The sequence below is a fragment of the Danio aesculapii genome, chromosome 5 (assembly GCF_903798145.1).
Source record: "Danio aesculapii chromosome 5, fDanAes4.1, whole genome shotgun sequence".
NCBI classification, from domain to species: domain Eukaryota; kingdom Metazoa; phylum Chordata; class Actinopteri; order Cypriniformes; family Danionidae; genus Danio; species Danio aesculapii.
In genome coordinates, this window is record NC_079439.1 from 20,751,144 (window position 1) to 20,776,874 (window position 25,731).

A 25,731-nucleotide genomic window follows, 5' to 3' on the forward strand; every position below is an offset into this window, starting at 1 on the left:
CCCATGGTAACCTTTGGTTAGGCCCACCATCCCATCTGAAAAAAGAGAGAGAATGATGGGAAGTTGGTTGGGGCGAATGCCTTTGACGGAGATCATCATTTCGAATTTAATGTACACCCCTTTGTTTCTTTGTTTAATTGTGGAACTACAAAAAATTACACTAAAATTAAATGTTTCATATGAATTAGACTTCATTCACTCGTTCATTTTCTTTTCGGCTTAGTCCCTTTATTAATCCTGGGTCATCATGAATCAGACTTTTAAAATGTAAATACTGTCACTTGACATAGAGGACAATGTACAAGACAAATCAAGCAAATCACAGCAAAGGCAGGAGCAGTTCGAATAGGATTGTTTATGTTTTTACTGTAATAAGTTGATTAATCAATTGTGTGAAGTAACAAATTACAGATACTCAAATTACAGTAATTGAGTAGTTTCTCTCAGAAATTGTGGTTTACTAAATAGTTTTATTAATGTTTACTTTTACTTGAGTACATTTTTAGTGCTGTATTGGTACGTTTACTCCACTAATGTCCTTCAACCTGCAGTCACTACTTTATTTTTTCTTGTCTATGGTGATTAGAGAAATCAGTCCTGTGTTTCCTGTCCAATCAAATCGCACATAAAAGCTAAATTGCCTCATAATGAACTCAAGACATGGGCGCTTTATAATTGCAGCAAACTGTTGGGAAGCATTAAAAGTGTTCAAGAAGATTTTCAAAATCTTTATACACATTGACCCAGAAACTGTTTCGATGCATTTCCCTGATGAGAAAATGACAGGTGTTTACTCTATGAAGACTGAAATGGCCTTAAACACCCAGCAGGCACAAGACGTTTTGTTTAGAAATGAAAATCGGGTTGACTTCAGAACCCAATGTCTGGCCGCCATCAGTGTTCAACCTGAAATCAACCAAATATCAATGTCTAATGATGTTACAGCTTGACATTGTGTGGATGTTACCACTATGATGTCTATCAGATGTTGGATTTTTGTTTGCCACACCTGACAAATAAATGTCAGTTTTTGACGTCAATATGATGTTGGTTTAAGATGTTGGCTCAGCGTTGGATTTTGATCACTTTCTAACACAACCCAATATCTACGTCATCTGACGTGGTTAATGGACATCAAAATAACGTTGTCCTTAGACGCTGGCTAGACATTGAATTTTGGTCACCTGACATAACAACCTAAACCAAATCTAATATTAATGTCTTATGACATTGTGTGCCTGCTGGACAATCACTAAATGCACTACAGAATGTTACGTTTACACATATCTACAAGTTACATGTGAATGCATCAGCTTTTCACAGCGTTATACTCGCTACTCTTGAGTACTTTTGAAAGGTCTACTTTTTACTCATACTTTAATATTTACAACAGATACTTTTATTGTACTCTCTCTACATTTTTAGGCAAGTAATGGTACTTTTACTTAAGTATGATTTTTTTCAGTACTCTTTCCACCACTGATTATAAAACATTAAAATTATACTGCATCATTTAATATGTTTTAAAGCAACTTTTTCTAGTTATTTTTAAATAATAAGCAAACAAATTAGCAAATTTAATGTAATACAGCTTGGTATATTTAACTTCGGCCCACAGCCTTCAATCAAGGCCCCTATAAAGACCTTATACAAGAAAAAGTTTGGGCACCCCTGATCTACTCCATGACAGGACATCAGCAGGATGGCAGGGAGATTGAGGATATCAGGTCTTGTTGTGTGTTTGTGTGCCTGCACAGGCTCTCTGGTTGGTGTGCGTCGGCGGTAATGAGAGATGGCATTTAGAGAACTGCCGCTCTGACACACGGGCACTCAGTGCCAGCCGCGAGTGATTAAGGACAGAGGTCATTCCGCTAATTATCCCCCTGCCATCCTGCTTCCCGCAATCTTTCCCTCCCGTCCTTCCCGAGTGCTTTGTGCCTGGCAGGACGGGATCATTTGTCCTTACGCCAGAAGAGGAAAAAGGCACAATGCATGACTGAATGTACTCGCTGAGGACAGCACTGATATTAGATTGCTGGTAAACGTGCGCCATCATAACAGCCGGCAAAGGCGATGGATCATATCCATAAAGCGAAGAGGAATAATCGGCAATAAATGGACAGGACAGGGCCAGTGTAATTTGGTTTGCTCTCGCAGTGTTTGTAGGATAGAGCACACACACACACAAGGCAGCTCCTGTTCTTTGAGCAGGCGAGGAATGGATTGCTGCCTTCCTCAAGGGAAATAATTAATCCGTACAAGGCTGTCGCATGTCGAGATGAAGCAAGTGTGAAGCATTTTGCCCAGGAGGCACTGCAGACTGTCGCCCATGCAGACACCTGTTAGAACTCCTGCCCCACATTAGCATACGCAACACACTCGTACACACTGCAAACAGGAGAAAACCACAACACGCTTCACTCCACCGAGCCACTGTGTGACTTAGCCTGTGTGGTTTCTTGTCTGCCTATTTACTGGAGTATGTTTTGTTTGCGTTTGTGGCGTGTTTCGCGCTGTGAACGTGTCTCTTGTGTGGATCTGTTGTCGACTTTATCGTGTGGGTGCATGTGTTTAGGTGTGAGTGTCTGTGTTTATCGCAGGACGCCATCTGCGCTGTGCTTGCAAGCGTGATCAGAGACATTGAGCACCAATAAGTCACGCAGGTCTGAGCTGATGAAAGATCTCACACTCGCTCTCACTCGGGGATTGGTTTACGTGACAGATAATGTTAGTGTAATATCTGGGCAGGGGGGGAAGTGTGAGGAAACAAGTCAAACAAGTCATGTTTGAAAGTTCAACGTTTGCCCATCTGGCCCTTTCTCATATGGCCTTTTCATCAGGATTAACAAACATGAAGTTAAAAACTTGGAACTGACTAACCGATGGTGAGTTCATTCTGATTATTTACATAAATGCATAAAAACAAATGCATACATTTTATATTAGGTTTAAAATGCAAATAAATCTTTGAAACAAACATCCTTTGTCTAATAAATGCACTACTTTCAGTGATTTCTGTGGTTTGTGTGACTGAAAGCTGAATGATTGCACCATCACTCTAAAAATATAAGGGGTGGATAATATATAATGCATCTTAAATGAATTAATTGATTGTTTTATCAGTGGAATTAACTCTTTCCTGGCCAATAATAATAATAATAATAATAATAATAATAATAATAATAATAATAATAATAATAATAATAAACAAATAAATATAATAACCATTTAAAAAGTTGCTTTCCAAAATAGTCTATTTTTTTTTATAATTTTTAATGTGGGTAAATTTTATTAAACAACATTTTAAAACAAAGTACTGTAGTGTATAATATATAATGCCTCTCAAATGTATTAACTGATTGTTTTATCAGTGGAATTAACTCTTTCCTGGCCAAAAAAAAGTCAAAAACTACTATTTAAAAAGTTTCTTTCCAAAAATAGTTTGTATTTATTTTGATCGTTTTTAACATGGCAAAATTTTATTAAACAGCAACAATTTTTTCTTTTAAAGTTACCAAAAACACTATCAGCTTTGATTTATACGCTGCTAAACGTTTGATGGTCATGTTGATAGCACCTACCATATAGTGTTGAATAAATAACTTGTCGTTGGGAAGCATTCTGTCATAAATAACATAAGCTTTTAGGACTGCGTGTATGTATAGTGTGTCGACTTTCATATTGGAGTGATATAAACCCAACAAGTCTCTTTTTTTTATCTCCTGACATTAAAATAGGATCCAAATCTCAGTGATTTTGAGGCCCACCACAACGTGACGTAGGAGTGCGGTTTTACTCAACCGTTGAATTGATTGACAGGTGCCAAGTTTCTATAATAACATGTATACACATAGCCACAGAACATTTTTTTTTAAATAAACTGGGATTAAAATATTTCTTACAACTCTGTGATTTGTTTAAGTTTAAAATGTTTTTAAAATAGAGCATGTTTGTAATAAAGACAGTAAAATCGCTTTCGAATTCTTAACCACTTTAATTACCACAGCCGTGTCAGTAAACAAATAGCATTTGTGTGAGACTCATCGTTTCAGAAAGGCTTGAATAAACTCCACCACAAATACATAAAACAAACTTACTTGGTATTTTTGACTAATGAGCTGTATTTCAACTTCATCCGAGTCTGTCTCCATCACTGACTGCTGTTTATCTGATGTAGCACATGATGAGAAGCAGACACGCATGGGAATGCTGGGTGGGGAGAAGCAGCTCATTTACATTTAAAGCCACAGGCTACAAAAACAGCTACATTGTATTCAGACACCAAAATGGGCAGATTCTGGAGGCTATAATAAAATATCTGATGGGTATTTTGAGCTGAAACTTTACAGATACATTCCGTAGACACCATAGGCTTATCTTACCATTTGTAAAAAAAAAAAGGTAAAATAGGTGCTCTTTAAGCAGTTGTTTTTAGCCGTGACAAGTCATTTCAAGATAGTCTCAGTACCTTTAATGAACTGCAACTGAAAAAAGTGAAAACATTACGATTTTTGACCCTTATTTTTATTTATTTATTTATTTATTTTTGGTGTGTTGCAACATGCAGTTCTAGCATTTCCACAGAAGAAAAGAAGCTGTTAGAAAATTTGGTAGCTGCTGCAGATCTTATTTTTAAGTAAATGGCTACAGGGCTGCACTGCCTTCCTTAGTTAAATTTATTGAAATACAAATTACTTTGTCAGTGTAAAAAAACCCTTACATTTGTAGGCCCACACGGAATCTGCGCGCACAGAAATCTGCAGATTTCTGTAGATTTTCAGCTCATCATTGAGTCCATTTATTTATTTAGTTGTGTGTAAATATATGTACATCTATATTTATTCAGTTTTAAAATTAATTTCAGTAATATTATTGACTAATATGAAAATGTTCCTGTGATGTACTTATAATACAGTTTGTAAAGTAATAATTTCTATCTTTTAGTAGATACTCTATATGCTATATATAAATGACTTGCTTTGTTTACCAAATAAATGGATCTAGTTGGATTTGCATTCTAAACATTAAATAAAGATTAAAAAGTTATTATTTTTTATTTAGCACATTAAGTTTTTAGTTATGATACTCCCAAAATCATTCCACATAAATCCACAGATTTTTTTTTTACAATATTCTACGCAGTATTAGGAAAAAATGTCCGCAGATTCTGTCTGGCCCTAATTATAACTAGAACCCTAACTGAGCCGAGAGTTTCTCTACAAATTCTATAGAAAAAAAATGAACTTGATAATGTAAACGTAAAATGTTTAATGGATCAAACTGTGCCAGAAACATATTGGTAGCTTGAAGCACAATCAATAGTCCAGAACATTGGCCATGTGTATAACATAGCAGATGATGAATATTCCCCTTTCTGAGAGCCCAGATTCTGCATGGGCAAGTTTGTAACCTGGATATGGACATAATTATAATTTTAAAAATGTTTAGTACAGAATCACCAATGAAAATCAGTGATGGCACCTCAAACCTGTTTGTCTGCCTCTCTTTTTCCCTCTCCATCGCTGTGCTCATGGCTGCAGTAATAGCCAGAGGCCTTTGTGGGTTGGAGCAGCTCTCTATGGGTCTGAAAGGCCTCTAATCCCCGTGGCCTGTGAAGTGTGAAACCCTTTGATGGCAGGTCGGCTGCTGGAGGCTTTTGCCTGTTGACAAACAAGAGCAGGCCACATAGAGAAAGACAGCAACAGCAGCTTTATCTATTGTATGGTAGAATTCAACGGAGCAGTTTAGGAATGGAAAATATGGACCTGTCACCCCCAAAACACATGGCAGAATCAGCATTAGCCGAGCTTTAAAGATAATTAGCACGTTTTGGCCCCCATCGTGAAGCGAGATGGGAGGAGAGAGATGGAAGGCAAAGGGAGAGTGACATGGCAGAGCATGGCTCCTTAATTAAACCATGTGATGATCAAAGATAGTCACCCCATTCGACCCCCCCTCCCTCACGTAAAGGAGATCAGAAAATTGGCTCGCCTATTTGCATATGGACTAGCGATGCTTCGTTTTTTGGGAGGAATTTTTTTCTCACTCTTTGGATGCAATGAAGTGAGGAAACTGTCAGTCTTTGTATCACACACACGCACACACACACTTGAACACGCACAAACTCTTCCCACCCACCCTTCTGTGCTGGCTGTCGGGGAAACATCAAAGCACTGCGGCGCTGCTGTCACCGAGGGGCTTGAAAGTGTCGGCCCCTGCGCTGGCCCTGCATGGGCTGGACAGATGCTCGACAGCCCCCATTTCATCTGACCCATTTAGAACACCTCCAATTAGACTGTGACAGCGCCGAAACGAGCATCCTTTCATCCGCTGCCCAAGAAGATGCCAGCTAACATACGCGCTTTAAACACTCTGCAGACCTCTGTAGCCTCAGGAATGCTTTAAAAAGAGAGTTATTAGACATAAAAGAGCTAGTCTGAGATGGGGGGGCTGTTGGGGTTGTTTGTTTGGATGTGGCCTGAAATATAACCCAGCTTTTATTTAGAAGTACATAGCCTGGATGGTTTTAGGAAAACAATGTGGGCATTTTTGGGGGTCAGAACTCATGCACATGTACAGATCAGTTTGGCTATGGAAGCAACAATATGTGTATTAGGCTTGGGCGGTATCCAAATTTTCATACCGTCAAACCTCCTCCCTATTTTACCTCGGTATACGGTATTATCATGCATAATAAAAAAAATATGATGCAAGGCTCAGACAGCGTCACCAAACTGTTGGCTCGTGCCTAAACCATTCAGAAACTTAATACAGTATATGTGACCTTAGGTTCGCAGTCACCTGTTTGTCTTGTTCGTATTAGAGATCTGTGCGGGACGGTCTCTCTCATTCACACACACACACATAGACAGCACCAACCAAGCCAGCGACGCACAGCATCATGCTCTCTCACTCTCATTCTCACACACACACACATAGACAGCACCAAAACAAGGGACATAGCATCAAGCTCTCATTCTCACACACACACACACACACACATACAAACAAACACACGCACATAAACAGCATCCACTCGGATGCGCGCTTACTCATGGTTAAATTACACCCAACCGCTCCCACGCTTTATTCAGAAATTTATTCCCGCACCCCAAGAAATCTGGTCGGCTGTTGCAGACCTCTAGTTCATATTTACCACGTCTCCCTTCTTGTTTGGGCTAAACCCGAAATGCTGCCAAACTGCAGATGTCATGTTCTTTTTCGAGACCAGGTCACTTGGTGCGCGACTTGCCATCTTACCTCACCTCCCTCTCTCTCTCTCCTCCACACTGTCCCATGATGACAATCACGCATACGCATTTTTAGGCATTAAATATTTCATATTTAATACTTAATACTTGTCTCCTACTTAAGTGCATTGTTTTTTATGACGGTATAACTATACTGAAACTGACACCGTTGCTATTTTTAGATCCCACGGTATACCATATTACCGTATTACCACCCAAGCCTAATGTGTATTGTAAATATTGAGTTATTGATGTCATTTGGTCAATAAGTTGTTTGTCTGTGATATAAAACCCAGAGGAATTTGTTCAGTAAATGTGTTTCCATCTTTTCTTATAGAATAAAAAGTTTATCCTACTCAGTTATGCACATATGTTTTTTTTCTAGTGAAACAGAAGCATATATCAACAACAAAACAGCAGCAGCACAAACAGATGCAATTTTGTATATTTTGTCCTTCTCTAGAGTCCTGGTTCCAATTCCATTTCTGAGGAGGGCCACTCAAGCAAGACATTCTATAAATATACATGAAATCAAAGCGTTTTGGGTAGAGGAATTGCTCTGTTACATCCACTGGAAAAGTTTGCGCAGCAGCTAAAGTTGTATATTTTGTAATTGAATCAAATTGTTTAATCTGGAAAAAGTCTGTACTATGTAGGCAATATTTTTGGGGTTTTGGGGTTTCTTAGCAGCAGAAGCCATCATAGTTGGGTAAATGTAAATAGCGGTGAACGGGAGAGTTCCACAAAAAAAAAAATTGTGTTCCAGTTTGTTTCAATAACAAAAGATTAAACTCCACAATAGTCTTTTCACAACTTTTAAAATAAAAGAAAAGAAAAAATTGTGAGACTAATAACGGTCGCCATAGGACAGAACAATGTTACGTGTACTGTCCTGCCCATAGTACAGTGGTCTCTCGCCATAACGCGGTTCACTTGTTTTGCAGATTTTTGTGTGCAATTTGACATGCGTTTTTTCACAGTGCATTGTGTTCTGCGTACTGATTAGCTGTAGACCATTGTCAATCAATCTTTTCCATGCTGTGTCTCCTGTACAGTACAGAATGCATTCAGCTTGCCAAATTTACATAAATATTCGATTGCTAGCAGTGTGACTCTGAAGTGCTGTATGAAGTCTGAAGTTTTCTCCCCACAATGTCGACGAAACATTCTGCACCGTCAAAGGCACCTGCATAGCACCCAAAAGGCAGAGGAAGATGCCAACATCCCACAAAAAGTTGAACTTCTGGACATGCTAAAAGAAAGTAGAAGTTATGCAGCTGTAGGGCGCTGTTACGGAATAAATAAATCAAGATCAAATGATTTTGATCTTTGGTTTCTTTCTATAATACTGGACTTATTTTTCTACGAAGGTTTGAACTTTGAGAGTGTTTAAACATGAGAGAAATGTGAGAATGTTAATACCTGTGTGAGAAAAGTGTATAAAGTGTGTAGTGAGGGGTTTTACAGTCTTAAAACATCTATAATGATTGTAAAAAATAAAGCTGACTACTTCGTGGATTGTGCCTATTGTGGGCTATTTTTAGAACGTAACTCCTGTGAATAACGAGCGACCACTGTATATGATTTTTATATTTTATATAAAGTAATGTCTACATAAACATACATTTACTAGATCCTTAAAAGTGCTTTCTTGGACACATTAATTGCTAAACTTTTGTTTTCTTGACTCTAGATATTTCACTCCTGACATTTTTAAAGCACATGCCATTACATTTTAAGGGCTTAGAGCACACGGATGATGTAGATTTAGCTGCTTGAGTGATTGACCTGTGCCGGCTTAATGGAAGCTAGAGTGGAAAGGATGTTTGAAGAATGACAGTCAGAAGTGCGACAACTTCCTCACAGCTGGATCCCTAGAGTTTTGGAAAACCACTCTGACATTTGCTGATGCTGTCATTTGTGGCAGTTTAATTTTAGTCAGAAAGATAAAAACAACCAAGAAATGTGCGTACTTTCCTTGGGAAAAAAAATCTATAATTTTTGAGTGTGTTGGTAGTCATTTGTGGCAGTTGATTTATCACTTGTAAATTGAGTGCTTTGCCCGCTCCCCCTCTGCCTTTTTTGTAGCACTGAACTAAGTAGCCATGAAATTGCCTGAATAATGTCGTTTAAATCCAATCTCACCACGGCCCTTCACCTCCGCTCATCCTCTGTGCTGCCTCTCACAGCTCTTTTTCCTTGTTTCCCCAACTCATTTTTCTCCAAATCCCAAAAGCTCCTAGGTTTCTCTGAAACTGCCTGATTCAAAAGCCTGATCAAGCTAAAACAGAGTCCAACTACAAGGACACTTTGTCTTGCCGTCTGAGTACTATTAGACATTAAGGCTTATTGGGGGGTTTTATCACTTCCTGCCCTACCCAACATGTAGGTCTTTGCGTTTTAATAGGAGTGAGTCAGTTTCGCAGCACAGCGCTTTTAATGGATATCTCAATCATGTTTTATGACAGAGCTCTCGCTGTACGTTTTGTCTCGCAGTTTTTCAGTACAGGCTGGGAAAAGAAAAAGAAAAAACCCGGTTAAGAATTCCCAATAGGTGGAGTTTTCGGGGGGGTTGTGGGAGGGGTAATGTAGGTCTGTCTCTTCATTTGGAGATGGTCTGATTGAATAATTGAGAAATTGGCCTGGCCAAGGCTAAGACCTACTGGTGCTACTTATAAATCTCAAATGTGTCAGTGCAATTAAACAAGTCTTTTATCCTCCTTACTTCCTGCTCGCTCTCCTTTCCGTCTCCAAGGGTAACCCAATTTTGAACAATAGAGAGGCCAAATTAATTTCACAAAGCACTGGTTTAATAATGCCTTAGGTGCCTGATTTCGAGTTAAAAAAGAGCTATTTATCCAGGGATAAACCTCCACTGAAATAGAGAGTGCGAGAGCTGTGTGAGGACTTAAATATAATTTCTATAGAGCTGCTAAATTTAAAACATTCAGTATCCATCCACATAATTGGTAAATTATGTATGTGCGGTTTTACAATAATTATTTTTTATTTTAGCAGAGATTTTGTAGCAGTTTCGACTGCAGTGAAGAATTTAAACACCAAAGGTCAATGCCAAATACCAAACGTGTAACTAAATACACACAATGTATGTCTATAAGTTAAAGAACAGGCTTATTTTTATTAAAAAAGTCAGATCTTTGGTTGAAATGATCCACTTTCAACAACAAGTCATCTAGGGTGATGCCCAAGGTTATTACACACCTCGGGGTAATGATTTTGTGACCACAGGGTCTTCGGTGGAATCATAGTGTATGGTAAATAAAGTGCCAAAAATGTTTTTTAGAACAGTGGTCCTCAACCTTTTTATCATAGCGGACCGATCAAGGCTTGACATTGGGCGATGCTAGGCGACCATCAAACTTTTTCTCAGAGGTTGACAAAGCTGAAAAAACATTGCTGTAGCTCTGATACAAGTTTTATCAATGGGGTTTTATAAATTACAAAGCACTGCAGTGTGTGGGTGTTCTGTGTTTGTCTGGGATAATTAGTCTTAACGAAATGTGTATATTTAATACAAGATGAAGCTGATTGCATTCTTGTCATGTGACTTGCGGTGCGCTCAAGGGATTCATTCAACTGTGCGTCTGGAATGCGCGAGCGGGACATGCTGCTCGTGCATGCACCTCCATTGGAAACAACGAACTTATGCGAACTCTAGAAAAGAAAAGACGTGTTATGTGAATGGCCCCAAAAGGCCGCCGTCATTTGCGATCTCCATCCGCTGATTTTCTTGCACAGCTATGGTGGATTCACCTGATTTATAGACAAATGGGTTGCGGATCCATTCCTTGGCAGTTTGTGGGTCCTTCACTTTTCCCCTCAGCATAGAAACTTTCCAAAGATGTCTGTTTCTTGCTCATTTTGCTGATTGTTGGTTAAATTTGGGTGCTCAAGTGACCGAGATGTAACCTAGAGAATATGGTCATTTTTCAAAATATAAGACTTTTCAAAACAAAAGATCGTTCAGACTTACATAATAAATAAAACTGAAATAATTAATGATTTCTTGTGCAGCTCGGTACCATTTGATCCACGGAATGGTACTTGTTCATGGCCCAATGGTTGAGGACCACTGATTTAGAAGACTATCTAGACTGCTGATTTCTGATAATGAAATTTAATGGTTACCAAAAGCTTTAAAGCTCCTAAAAATTACCACAACTGTAACCCATACAAGTCTCTAAAAACTTAACTTACATTTTTTTTGTGTGTGTCTTGCAGGTGAGCTGACTGTCCCCATGCCTTCCCCGCGCTACCCCAGCGCAGCAGAGCTGGATGCCTATGCGCAAAAAACAGCCAGCAGCCCCCTGTCCATCAAGATCTTCCCCACCAACATCAGGGTTCCCCAACACAAGCACCTTAACCGGACTGTGAATGGATATGACACCACCGGACAACGCTACAGCCCCTACCCCCACCTCCACACAGGGGGCTACCAGGGTCTGTTAGCAATCGTCAAAGTCTCATCATCATCATCCTCATCCTGCTCATCTTCTTTTGCACCCTCCACAAAGGGCGTTCTCAAAAACTCAGAGGGCAGGAGGACTAAGTTATCTCCTGCGCAGATAGCAGTGGCTCCTTATCCACCTCCCAACAGCAGCACTTTAGGTCATTGCCATGGACAGATTGTGTACCACACAGGGCCACCAAAACCACCAGAGGCCACCACTTTATCGGTCCCACCTAACGTCACTGTGGCTGGCTCTGTGATCCCTGTGGCAGGAGGCCGAGGACTGAATCTCCCTCCTCAGTCCAATCTTCCCTCCATCCAGAGCATCATTTACCAGATCAACCAGCACTGCCAAGCCCAGGCACTGCAGCAGGTGTGTCAGAACGGGGCGTCTACGGGAGCTCCAAACCCCAGCCCTTCCAAACAGGGCACCACTAACTCCTCAGGGGGGACTTACGTCACTGGTGTGGCTCCGCAGGGAAACATGCCCTATTCAGGGACGGTGATACCAGGGCAGAACGGTGAGGTGCTGAAGGCCGGGGTGTATCCTGAAGGTATGGACTATCTGCTGTGGCAGAAACAACAGCATCATCATCATCAGCAGCAGCAGGCAGTTTTGAGGATGTACAGTGGAGGAAGTGGAGGCGGAGGTGCAATCAGCAAGTCGCCAGAAACCTGCGGCCCAGTAGGGTCCATTGTGCTTGGAGGGGCGCAGGTGTCCTCTTCGAGAGGTTATCCTATGACGGCCAGTACGAGTGGTGGTGGCGGACTGGACAAAGTCAGCTCCTCCCCTTTGAACTGTGTGGGGATGCATGGGAACTTTTCTGTCGGTCAGTACTTTGCCCCTCCATGGAACAGTGTTCTGGTGACGCCAGACAGCGACTGCTACAACCCACAGGAGCTGCCGGGAGCTGCAACTACAGCTGGACCGGTGACCGGACACAGGGAGCTGGGATTCCCCCATCATCACCAACACCCTCATCATCATCATCACCACCACCACCAACACCATCATCACCACCACCCACCCATAGACAGCACAGGTGGTCTGTGCTGCAGTTTGCCCAGTAAGAGTCTATGTAATACGTCAGTGTTGAGCAGCAGTCTGCAGTCACTGGAATACCTGATCAATGACATTCATCCCCCCTGCATCAAGGAGCAGATGCTGGGGAAGGGATATGAGACCGTGTCTGTGCCGAGACTATTGGACCACCAGCATGCGCACATCCGCCTCCCTGTTTACAGATAAGAGGAGACTTGGTCTGACCAATACAATAAGCGACTGGAAAATCTTTAATCACAAACTGCAGTTGTTGCCATTGCCTAGATTTGCAGTGGAGTTACGTGATCCTGCTCAAAGCAGACTGGGGGAGATCTGGATCAAAACAAGCTTGGGTGAATGCTGGAAAGCCAATCGGTGCCTCTCGGCTCAGAGCTGGGAGAGAATAGCTGGCTAGAAATTTGGAATGTTCCTAAATGTGGATTCTGTGATTCTATTTTCTCTCTCTTTTAGCCATGAGGGACTTTTTTTTGATTGTTTTCCAATTGTTTCTCTTTCTTTCCCTTTTGAATTGCTTTATCAGACTAATGTTTCTTTTTGGTGACAGTCAATGGTTTAAATGAAGTAAACATGGCCTCCTCTCCTCCCAACATCGAAAGTAACCAATCGGATGATGTAACGTGATGAAGATGATGGTCTTAAAGCACCACAGTTGTCTATAAGAGATACGGTTGAACCTCTGGTCACAAAACACTGTAAGGGGTAACTGTATGCGCACATTACATTTCAAAAGACCAAAAAAGCAACTAGATCTGTGCTTTTAGCTGACATTAATGGGTAAAAACCTTAGCGTTAATAGTTTTTTTAATAGAAATTGCACTGCTTGGGGTGTAAAAATGTGTGAGAGTCTTGGGAGGTTGGAAATTAGAGGTTTGAATATAATGTATTTAAAGAACTTGAAGACTTGAACCTATTTTTGTTGTTTTATATATATTTGTAGTATATAATATGCATTGGCTGCTAAGGGAGTAAGAGTGTAAAATGCTTAGTTTTTTTATGTTTCGTTAATGGTCTTTTGTTTTGATTTTATTCTCCTTTGGCTGCAGTATACGTTTCTGCTGTTCTCACGGTGTAATCACCACCGAGAGCTAAACAACAGAGTGCTCATTTATTTACCTACACTGGAAACAAATCTCCAAATAAGCATATATGAAAGGAACCGGTTGTTGGAAAGCTCTGAAATGAGACCGCCCTCATTAACAAGGTTAGGCCGATCAGGTCTTTTGGGAAAGAAACAACATTATGAACGCATTCTGACTACCGAAATGAATCCGATTTAGAATTGTGAAAATGAGCTGTCTGTTGTTGGTAATCTTGATTGGTCAGGGATCAAATTACTTTTCCCTCACGGCTTAGACATTTTTGAGCCCATTAAACGAAGGTCTGAGGGCAGTTGACTGTCAGAGGTATCGCTTGACCATTCCTCTTTTTTGAAACGATAAAAACAATCATTGCGGTGCCTCTCTGGAACGGAGGTAGAGGGGATGAGTGTTTTTCTCAGCTTTGTGCTAGCGGTTTCGAGCCGGGTTGAGGCCACTCGTAAGCTTTGTCTCAACACTGAAATATTTATTCCGACTGTGACTTTCCTGTGAATGTACTGCACTTAGATTACTGAGAAGACTAATGCCTTGTGGGACAGAGAAGAGGGAAATAAAGAAAAATTGGACGGGCACAGCGGTCCCTGGCGTTAAATTAGCATTTCTTTTGTCAGTCAAATTTCACCGGTAAATTGAATTTAGAAACTCGAGAGAGGCGACAGGGGGTTTCTGGCGGAGGCAAAAAGCTGGCTACAGTCTAGATTTATGAAGTGCAATTATTATGACTGTATTAACAATTTTGTTTTCTCTGAGCTTACACCAAAAAAAAAAAAAGAAAATGTAAAACTACAGCTGTGTCTACATTCCCAATGTACCACATACTCATTCCCTTCTTGTTTTGAGGTGCAAAATAAAATGATTTCAAGAATTTATTGAGAAACACAGTTCTTTGCTTTGACCTTGTATCTTTTTTTATTACAAAAATGAAATTGCCATGCACACACAGAGGCCGTTGGAGAGGTGAAAATGAATTACTTGCAGAGATATTGCTATACCACTAAATACACACTATAGTTTTTTTTATTCCCCAATAGAAATTGTTCATCCGAAGCCATTGTAACCCTAGGTCAGGGGTGCCAATTTCTGCACATAGGGGGACAATGTCTAGACAGTTACTAGACCCAATCCCAAATGATACCCTGAACCCTTTCAGTCCATGCTTGTCTGACATAATGCCCTTTATTTTAATGTTGGGTAGAGTCTGGGCTTTGTAGAACTGCACATCGAGGGCACGTAGTGTTTAGTGAAGGGGAACTGGCAAGCCCACATCTGCAGTTCTGAAAAAGCTAAATTTGGGACTTTTTAGGAAATAAATACAGCTGTAAATGGAGCCTGTCAAAAATATTTTGAGCTTGTCTGCTTTTGACCATTCTAGAGGTAGTCAAAGAGCCAAAAAAAAAAAAAAAAAAAAAAAAAAACAATCTCTACCTATCAGATCTCCAAGTTTTTCATGATTATTTAGAAATTGTTTTGCGATTTAAAAATGACTGATTTTGTGGTGGTAATTCCCAAATTTGCAGACTATTTTGTGTGTATATATATATATATATATATATATATATATATATATATATATATATATATATATATATATATATACATATATACATATACATATACATATACATATATATATACTATTAGGTAGCCTACTATGTTAGGTTTGCAATCTGCCTCTACCCAAACACGCCCCCACCCCTACCCTTCTAATCACTTCCAATCTTCTACAGATTTTAAAAGAAGTTAAAATGTAGACAAAATATATTAAAACCATAGGATAAAAACAGAATAAATACTATTAGTATAATTCTACTAGTAAGAAATTAATTTGTCAGAAATGAAGGAAAGTCTACATCAATTCTAATTGATTTAACATCTTTTAAATGTAAATGTTCACAGTAAATTTAGTACATTATTTACATTTGTTTTGCATTTAATTATTTTCAAGCTATTTTCAAGTTGTTGTTGTTTTTTGCAGTATTAGATTGAATATTAGACCATTGCATTATAGATTAAAAAGTCTAAACACACCTGTCTACAGGAGGAGCCTCCCTATCAGAAAAGTAGAAAAAAGATACTGATTTAAACACCAGGTGTGAACAAGTATACGTTTCTCGCATCTTCTAGTGACCTGATCAACTAAAATGCATCCTAATACTATTTTTAATTAGGGCCCTCCAATTGTATTTAGGTTGTTTTGGTCTAAACCAAAGTTGGGTGTAATTAGTTACAAAGTAATCAGTTATTGTAATATAAATTACATTTAATTCAGTTCGTCTTTATTTCTATAGTGCTCTTGCAATGTAGATTGTGTCAAAGCAGCTTCACATAGAAATTCTAGTAAATTAAAACTGTGTCAGTCCAGATTTCAGAGTTGAAGTTCAATTTAGTTCAGTTCAGTGTGGTTTAATTTTTACTGCTGAAAGTCTAAACACTGAAGAGTAAGTCCATCCATGCACAGCTCCACAAGTCTCAAACCAAGCAAGCCAGTGGCGACTGTGGCAAGGAACAAAATTCACCAATTGATGAAAAAAAAAAAAAACATGCTCAGTTGGTCACAACCGTTTCTCCTCTGGCCAATATTCTTGTGCAGAGCTGCAGTCTAGGCGACGGAGGCTGGAGAACGCTGGATGTCTACCATGGAGAAAGTGCAGGTGTGAGTAGGTCACCAGTGGGTGTTCAAGCTGGCCTACAGGCTCTTTCTCTCCACAGCATCTGCTCAGGATACGGCCTGGTCCAGGATTATAGAGACCTCTAGAAGTGCTCTGTGGTTGGCATCGTCTCTTCACAGATCTTGGATCACATCAATGGCGCAAAAAAGCTGAAAATATAAAGTAAGGGATTATTTTAATTTCTAGGTAGTGTAATGCTATTTATAATGTACTTTAATGTACTTACTGTATATATTTTGTAGAATAGATTTCAACTAAAGAACATCCATATGAATTCTCAACAAATGTGGTTTATTTATAAACTAATTTTGAGAGTATCACGTGCTTATGATTGATCACGGCTGGTCCTGCATCAGCTACTCATATTATGCCAATTAGACAAATACTACTCGCTATAAATAACCAGAGTTTTTCACTCCACTCATCTTCATCTTGAAGAATCTCTCCTTCCACCTCTAATCCTTCAGCCTGATTTATACTTTCGCTTGGCGCCGCATCGTGGACCTCCGCTGACTGTGAACACACCTTGTGAAATGGACGAGGCTTTTATACTTGATGCGTTAGCCGTTGTGATATTCTTTAAAGCGACAGGGGTGGTAAAAAGAAACTGACCGTAAAATCAGACAGATAAACAGAAAAGTAGAAAGTTTCCAGAACTACATCATATCATTAATATCTTTCAATATTTTTAAACTAATTATTTTTATTACTTTTATTAATTATTTTAATGATTATAAAGATTTTATAACCATTCAAGATTTTTTTTAATTCAAACTTTGATGAATCACTTGATTGTGTTCATATCTCAGACAGTTCCACCTTTTTAAAGTTTATTAAAATATGAATGACAACAGAACATCGGTTGCTCTACAAATATTTTTTTTTACTATGGAAAGAATAAAAGCAATAAAAAGTACACACTAAAAAAGACTTTTTTCTTTGATTTAACCCACTTAACAATTCACACATTACTGTCTGGCTAGTTCGTCCTCTACTGATATGCTAAAAAGGCAATAATGGTCCAACATTCCTGACCATTATCACCAATAAAGCGTAGAAAAACAGGGCATCAGTATATTGTAAACAGATAGGTTCAAATATTCTTTTCCAGTTATCAAAGAAATAATTTGCTGCTTCCTTTTAGTTTTTTAGCTATTAAATTGTTTTGAATTCAGAATTATAATATATACACCAGTGTAAAACCTATGAATGGTGGAAAAACATGTTCTGTAATTGTGTATTAAAACCACCTGGGTCTTCACTTTTGCCAAGGCCTCTTTTTGTTTTTAACAAACATATCCCTCAAGTTTTTCCAATCTTTTACAAAAACTGTCCTCCTTTTCCACTGTTGCAATTTCTAGCCAAGAATTATTATTCATCACGCATGGACGGATCATAAAGATGTCTGTACAAGAATGCCTGTTTCAGACACAATCTCTTCAAAGTGATTCATATGAAACACGGCGTCGCTTGAACTGTTTGCTTGAGTCTCAAAAAAAATTGTGCGCTCTCCCAGCCGAAATAATTTCACGCGCACCCAAAGCGAACTAGCGGACGTGTTGAGTATAAACCAGGCTTAACCCTTCACCTGATGGGGTGGCACGCCGGCCCAGTGGTTAGCACTGTCGCCCCACAGCAAGAATGCCACTGGTTCAAGCCCTTACTGGGCCAGACAGCGTTTCTGTGCAGAGTCTGCCTGTTCTCCCCGTGCTTGCGTGGGTTTTTCCCGGGTATCCCGGTTTCCTTCCACTGTCCAAAGACATACAATATAAGTAAATTGACTAATCCAAAGTGGCATCATAGACGTCTCTTAGTCAGCTATATCTCATAGCTATTCCTAACACATTCACAAGCAGGGGAATTCCCGAGACCTAAACTCCCCTCTCACCCTTTAAATGGGAGGGAGCCTTCAGGCTCGAGGATATTCTGAGCTCAGGGCTGTCTCCCAGCACAGCATGCCAAACACACTTTATAATCCACCATCAGCTAAGTGTGAACTCTTAAAAAAATTGCATATATTGTTTTTCAGATATTTTGCATGACTTAATTTTTCATCTAAAGCATGTTTCATGTTGACAACTGCACATGCTTAAGAAACAATGAAATATTTTTGAAATTTATGTCAATATATGGTTTGTATGAAGTATAAATCATTATTTTAAAATGTAAGCTGTTAACAAAGCTAAAAGGTACTGATTGACTCAAATGTAATGAATTAAGAGTTTAATTTCTATAGTCGGTGTTGAGATTTAGGTGGATTATCAGCATTGAAGCAAGTAATTAAATTATTTATTGAGTAAATAAGTTACTTTTTAGACAAAATAATTAGAAAGGTAGTTTTTAATCAGACAATTACTAATTAATTACTTTTTAAAAGTAACTTACCCAAAGCTGGTCTGAACTTCTGTGTATAGGACACTGCAGGCCTTTAGAAGCAGGATTGGACACCCCTGCCTGAGGTGAAATTCAATCCTTAGTTTATACTTAAAGTAATTAGTCTTAAGTAGTCAGGGTTTGTAGACTTCACCTTGCACACACTGGGTTAAGATTCTTATCTGCATATTTATTAGTACAGCATGCAACCTGTTGTAACAACTGCATGTCAATCACTCTGAGTTTGTAGTCACTGTTCGACATTTTCTCAACAAGGCGAACACAGCATGTGAGTTTTAATTAACAAGATCAGCAGCATGGTTTTTAAACGAGTAATTTCTAAACCCTTATACCGTGACATTCTAGAACCGCATCATCTCAAGATGTGTATCTTTTGCCACATCAGTGTGGATTAAATTCCTCAAAGTAGAGCAACGCTTCATAATAGTATCACAGAGTTAACAACTGCATAAACCACATTGAAGTTGTGAAACTCATTTACTCTCCCTCATGCTATATTTTAATCTTGTTTTTAATTTGTTAACACTCTTCAAAATGTGTAAAGTACTTGTAAAGGTATTCCAAATGTATTATAATGCATGCATATTGCCTCATAAACAGTAATAATATTAACCAGTTTAATGATTAAATAATTTTATCATGGATTTTAAATCTAATCTATAGCTCTGGTTGCAAAAGTTTCATATATCAACATTGTTTCTTAAGTTATAAACAGTATTGTAATACAACCTAGAGTCTTTTACTGTTTAAATGCCGAAAACAAAGCTGTCTTTAAAGAATAAGTTTTATAATGTACTCATAATGTGGTAGTTCTCTTACTTTTAAGCTGTTTGCTCATTAGCTTGCATGTAGGATGTTTATTAGAGATTAATGTCTGATTCTGCATGATCAAGGATGGGCAGGATTTGCGATACACATACTTCAAATGCATATTTTAAATACAAAATAATAGTTTTGTAATTTGTATTTGGTCGATTTGATGAAAATGGCTAAATATTTTGTCAAAATACTTTAGTGTCTTGTATTTTTTCAGTTTCAAAATACTGTAAAATACTTTGCAAGAAGTCTACAGTATATGATAACATCATAAAAATGAGGGCTCTGATTGGTGCTTTCTCAGTTATTTGCCTAAGCTTGAGATCAGAATAGAAAATTGATTAATTTTAAGAAGGTGGTCAGTGCTAGGAATTTGGATGGAAATTATGCTTAAAGAAAGTAACAGACAAATGGGTATATTCAGGAGCAAGTCTACAACCATTGAAAATACTGTAGACCATAAATATATAATGGCTATAGTTTACAATTCAAGATCAATGCTTAAGAAATGAGATGGATTAACCAGTTAAACTCCGTGGACCTGGTAACGTGACGTCATTGATTTCACTTTAAGATTTAAAGGGCTAGCATTGCACCAGACCCCCTTAAGGGGTTTCGTTTGAAAGTGTAGAATCTATATTTTATGAACATATGCATCACTTTGGTTTTTATTCTACTGTACAAAAGTTATTTACACTTAAATACACAGTATTTTGCATACCCGAGCTGGGTATTGAACATTGATTCATTTTCATATTTTTCATATGGTTCATATATGATACATGTACAAGTTATAGCTCAAATGAAAGCTCTTGCCGGTGCTCATACGGTTCTAGCATTCTTTTTACTGAATTATATTCTCATATCAAACCGTTGTCAAATGAATCTTGATGTTTCCATGGTGCAGAAGTGAAAACAATACATTTATGATCAATAAGCAGCCCCAGATAGCACAGACTATAACAGACAGATAGCATCGCTTACCTTATGCTGGGCGCTTCAGGGCCATTTCTCCTCTGTTTTTGAGGTGATGTGCGTAAGTAATCCTTTTATATGTCTGACGTGGTCCAAACACAGTGAATTATGTTTGATCAAACAAAAGAAAAGTGAAATATGAAAACAATGATCAGTCCCTGTGGCTTGTATAGCACCTCTCATCAGTTGGAATACAATAACTTTTGCATAGATTATGGTAGAGACATTTTTCTTTTTTCCTATGATTACAGACATGTGCAGGAACCACCAAAATTAATTACAGCAAGCTAGACCGCACAGAACTTAATAGGTACCTTTTCAAATTTGAGTTTATAAAAAAATACAAAAAGCGCCTCTTTTTTAGGTGTTTATCAGACAACATATACAGTTATTTTAAACACTTTCAATGGTGTTTTATGAAAATTCAAAGGGTTTTCTTTAAAATGATACATAATTTTTGCATTTACACCTCTGCTTGTGGATTTGGGAAGCTTTTAAATTTGGGTAGGCAAAATCCAGGCGAAAATCCCAAAATAGCACTAGAGTTTAACATATCAATCCTGAAGAACAGGATTAGGAGCCTTTAGGACACTTCTGCAACAAAATGCAGAGGAACTGTAGAAATATAAAACACCTAAGTATGGTGTACTTGTGTTTTTAAGAGGGTAAACCAAGAGTCTTCCAGTTAAAGAAGAACTAAAAGAATCTTGGGAGAATGAGTACACAGAACAAATAATGCATGGATTGTAATTTGTCAAAGGGAAACACTAGTTACCATTGGGTTACAAGTCCAACTCAATAACCATCACTACATCTTCCCCTATAGGTGCATAAAGAAAAAACTTACAAGCTAAGATTAAAACCTTGAAAAGAATTAAATACCTTGAAAACAGTTATCGCCCCATGTCTACATGGAATAATATCAAAAAATGTACATCTGAGGTGGTGATGTGGCCATGACGTAAAGCTAATACTGTGTTAACCACATTAAGATACATTTTACGATGTTATATTTCAGGTATATATATATATATATATATATATATATATATATATATATATATATATATATATATATATATATATATATATATATATTGTCAGGTTTTTGTCATCAAACAACTCCTGCGTGTAGTAGTTTCTCACACTTTTCATCCTAAGCCTTTTTTTTTTTTTTTGACAGATGTAGACTTTTGTAGAAATTGTTTGGCATAGTGATATGAAACTACAATGTGGTAAAGACCTTGCAGGAACTACTTTAGGCGTTGTTCTCATTGCATCTTTTGCATGCTCAGGTTTGTTATTTTAAATACATGTGGCTAGTGCACATACACAGAGAGCAATGTGATCATGAGTGCATGCTGTGTGACTCACATTTGCTTTTTCAAGGCACACCTACAGTGCAGCGAATTGAATACAGTTCAATTTTACAGAATGCCGCAAGCTCATCGAGCATCAAGTGACAAGAACCAATTAGCTTCCCCCATTATAAGCGTTACACACATTTCAGTTATAACAGTATGACTACCAAAACGCAGAGCACCCAAACACTGCCGATTTTTTTTTTTTTCTTTTCGTCATAAAAAACCTTGAATCAGAGCTGCATCAAGGGTTTGTCAGTGATTGTCAGTTTGTCCGCAAAGAGTGCAGACGCCACAGGAGTGCAAGCTCCAGAACAGGTTGAAATTTGTCATGCTTTTCTTACGTTATAAGATGTGACATTTGGATGGCCTCTTGTCTGAAAATACCTGCACACATGAACCAGCCAATCAGAATCAAGCACTAAACATCCTGTTGTTTATATTGTTAAAAGCATGATTGTATATATTTATGTAACCCCGGCGGTCCTACACTACCCGACCCGGTTTGAGCTAGGATCAAACCGGTGGCTCTTTGTGTGGGAGTTGGTTGCTCTAACAAGGAGGCTAAAGACCATACCCTCTAGCATTTGTAGCTAGAGCACCTTTAGAGGTCAAAGGAGTGAGGTTTATTATAGAACTTTACTAACTGACCTCCACTAGGGGTGTAAAAATTGATTGATTCAGATCAATATACAATAAAGGTGTATCAAAAAACTAATGTATGAATTGTGTTCATAAAATACTCCAAGTATTGCTGCTAAAACGAGCATTCTGATATTTTCGTTTATTCACCACTTCGTCCGCATACTGTCTATATACAAAGCAGCAGTGTCAGACAATTTAAGACATATTAAACACTATAACGTGTCAAGTTACTTGATTTTTCCCTCTATTATTCTACATATTTTTTTTAGCGGATCATACAGAATGTCCCATTTTCATAGTTCAATGTACTGAAATTTAATTTAATTAATGCTATAGTATATACTTTGGTTGCGTTTCTGAATGAATGAAAATGTAACTGGTTCTGTAAATTAGGCACATCATATCTTAATATTGTGTTGGTGTGGGTTTCCTCCGGGTGCTCCAGTCTCCCCCCACAGTCCAAAGATATGTGCTATAGGTGAATTGAAATGATTAAATTGGCCGTAATGTACGAGTGTGTGTGTGTGAATGCAAGAGTGCATGGGTGTTTCCCAGTACTGGGTTGTAGCTGGAATAGTTGGCGGTTCATTCCACTGTGACGACCCTTGATAAATAAGGGACTAAATTGAAGAAAGATGAATGAATGAATGAATGAATGAATGAATATCTTAATACGGATCAAAATTCCATTAAATCGAATTGAAACTAAATTGAATTAAATTGGATTAAATTTTATAAAATACTTGAAGTATCAAATAAAATATAGCATCACTGCATAAGAGTATCTATATTCAGGCCTGTAGCCTGCCTGGTAAAGGGGGTGGTTCTTTTTTTCTTCAAAAGTGAACCTTTTTGAAGTTAACCACCTCATTTTCTATTTTATTATCAAATTTAAATAGTGCATTTTAGTGACATCTTTAGCTAGATTAGCTTGTCGGGCAGTGATCATAACCACACTTTTTGATGTACCAAAGATATTTCTTAAAGATTTAGAATAAACATACAAAAAATATTTATTTTTAAAATCCAAATGTATTGCATCCTTTATTATTAGGGAAAAATAGGAATCTGTTAAAGTTTTAAAGGGCACCTATGGTGAAAAATCTACTTTTAAAGCTGTTTGGACAGACATGTGTGTAGATGTAGTGTATAGACAGTCATATTGGGGTGATATAAACTCACCCAGTCCCTTTTTTTGCAAATTTAACAATATAAAAACGGTGGACCAATTGGAGCGGTTTTCAGATCGACTGCAACTTGACGTAGGAGTGCGGTCCCCCCGCCCACCGAATTGGTTGACAGCTGTGCATATTAACATGTCCTGGTAGTCACGTGTATAATCATATCAACAAGACCAAACGTGCGCAAAGCAACCGGAAATAAAAGGTCTGTTCAGTTCGCTAGGATCCTCAATCATCATCAAATGTGATCAAGAGTGAGTTTCACAAGTTTAAAATGTTTTAAAACAGTGCACGTGTGTAATGAATTACAGCGATTTAGCTTAGCTTTACTTCATCAGCACAGCCACGTGTCAGAACAATTATAAAGGAAGACGCTTCAATCGCGGTTTGTGGACGTTAAATCAGGTTTATTTTGTACATTAACATAACAGATATCCATACAGCAGAGAGGATTAACCTGTATCCTGTCACATATGCGTGCAAACAGAGTGCGAAGCTAAACGTGCGCGCTGTCTCTCTCTCTCTCTCTCTGTGTGTGTGAGTGTCTGCGCTAATGTTGTGTGTCTGAGCTATGTGTGTGTGTGTCTGAGCTGTGTGTGCGCGTGAACTTTGTAACGACATTGTGTGTGACTCATGGTTGCAACAAAAAAAACTGCATCAAATACTGATTGGTAAAGTTCTTACGGTAGTATTTCTCACAAACGCGACGTGAGATCTGCTTCCTGAGGCAGCCGAGGGTGGCGACTGAGGTATGTTGCTGACAGGCACGTTGGAACGGTGGGCGGGGAGGACTAGCCTTAAAGGCCCAGTGCAAAAAAACAGCAATCAAGTTTTACCGGTTATAACACAGACACTTCAGACAGCTATAACGAATACTCTGATGGTTGCTTTGAGCTCAAACTTTACAGACACATTCTGGGGACACAAAAGACTTATATTAAATCTGAAAAAAGGGGTAACATATGTGCCCTTTAAATTAAAAACTGTCACCTATTGTCATTTATTAGGCAATTAACACATTTCAGCACATTCAACTTTCCTCAGTCAGTTTGGCCATTTGAATAAAGAAAGTAATTAAAACATAATAATAAAACAAATAATAAAAATAAATAAAATAATAATAACAACAACGTAGAGATTCACTTTTTTTTTCTAGCCTCACTTGTAAAAAAATACATTTGAAAATTCATGGATAACAACAATAGCCAAAATAGTTTTCGATTGAGCAAGACGGGCACCTCGGCCACTGAGGGCAAGGGGGCAGTGGCTCTAGCCACCGGGCCACCCCCCTGTGCACGGCCCTGCTGGCATCACCCATACTCCTGTCTCCAGTCTATCAGTCATCCAGTCCTCCAGCTCACAAGATGGCTGCCTCCAGTCCTCCAGCTCACAAGATGGCCGCCTCCAGTCCTCCAGCTCACAAGATGGCTGTCTCCAGTCCTCCAGTTCACAAAATGGCCGACTCCAGTTCCCCCGCTCACAAGATGGCCGCCTGCAGTAATCCAGTTCACAAAATAACTGCCTCCAGTCCTCCAGCTCACAAGACAGCTGCTTCCAGTCGTCCAGCTCACAAGATTGCCGACTCCAGTCCTCCAGCTCACAATGTGGCAACAACCAGCCCTTCAGCTCACGCATGGGTAAGCGCCAATCTGCCACTAATTCACAAGAATGCTTTCTGTTCCAGAAATGCCATCACCTGAGCCACCAGAATGGACACCTCAACCTGAGTTGCCTAAGCTGCTGCCACCACCAGAGCTGTCACTGCCAGAGCTGCCACCGCCATCTACAGAGCTGCCAGATCCTCAGTCA

The 25,731-nt window shown here is 38.7% G+C and overlaps 1 protein-coding gene across 2 annotated transcripts in view; it reads left to right on the plus strand.

Annotated features, from left to right (window-relative positions):
* fam222aa (family with sequence similarity 222 member Aa) overlaps positions 1-14,762 on the plus strand; it is a 103,127-nt gene extending 88,365 nt beyond the window's left edge. For both annotated transcript variants that reach the window (XM_056457518.1, XM_056457519.1), the window contains exon 3: positions 11,493-14,762. In XM_056457518.1, the coding sequence (XP_056313493.1) occupies positions 11,493-12,970 (1,478 nt within the window). In that variant the 3' untranslated portion in view covers positions 12,971-14,762. The remainder of the gene's footprint in view (positions 1-11,492) is intronic.
* Positions 14,763-25,731: the final 10,969 nt, after the last annotated feature.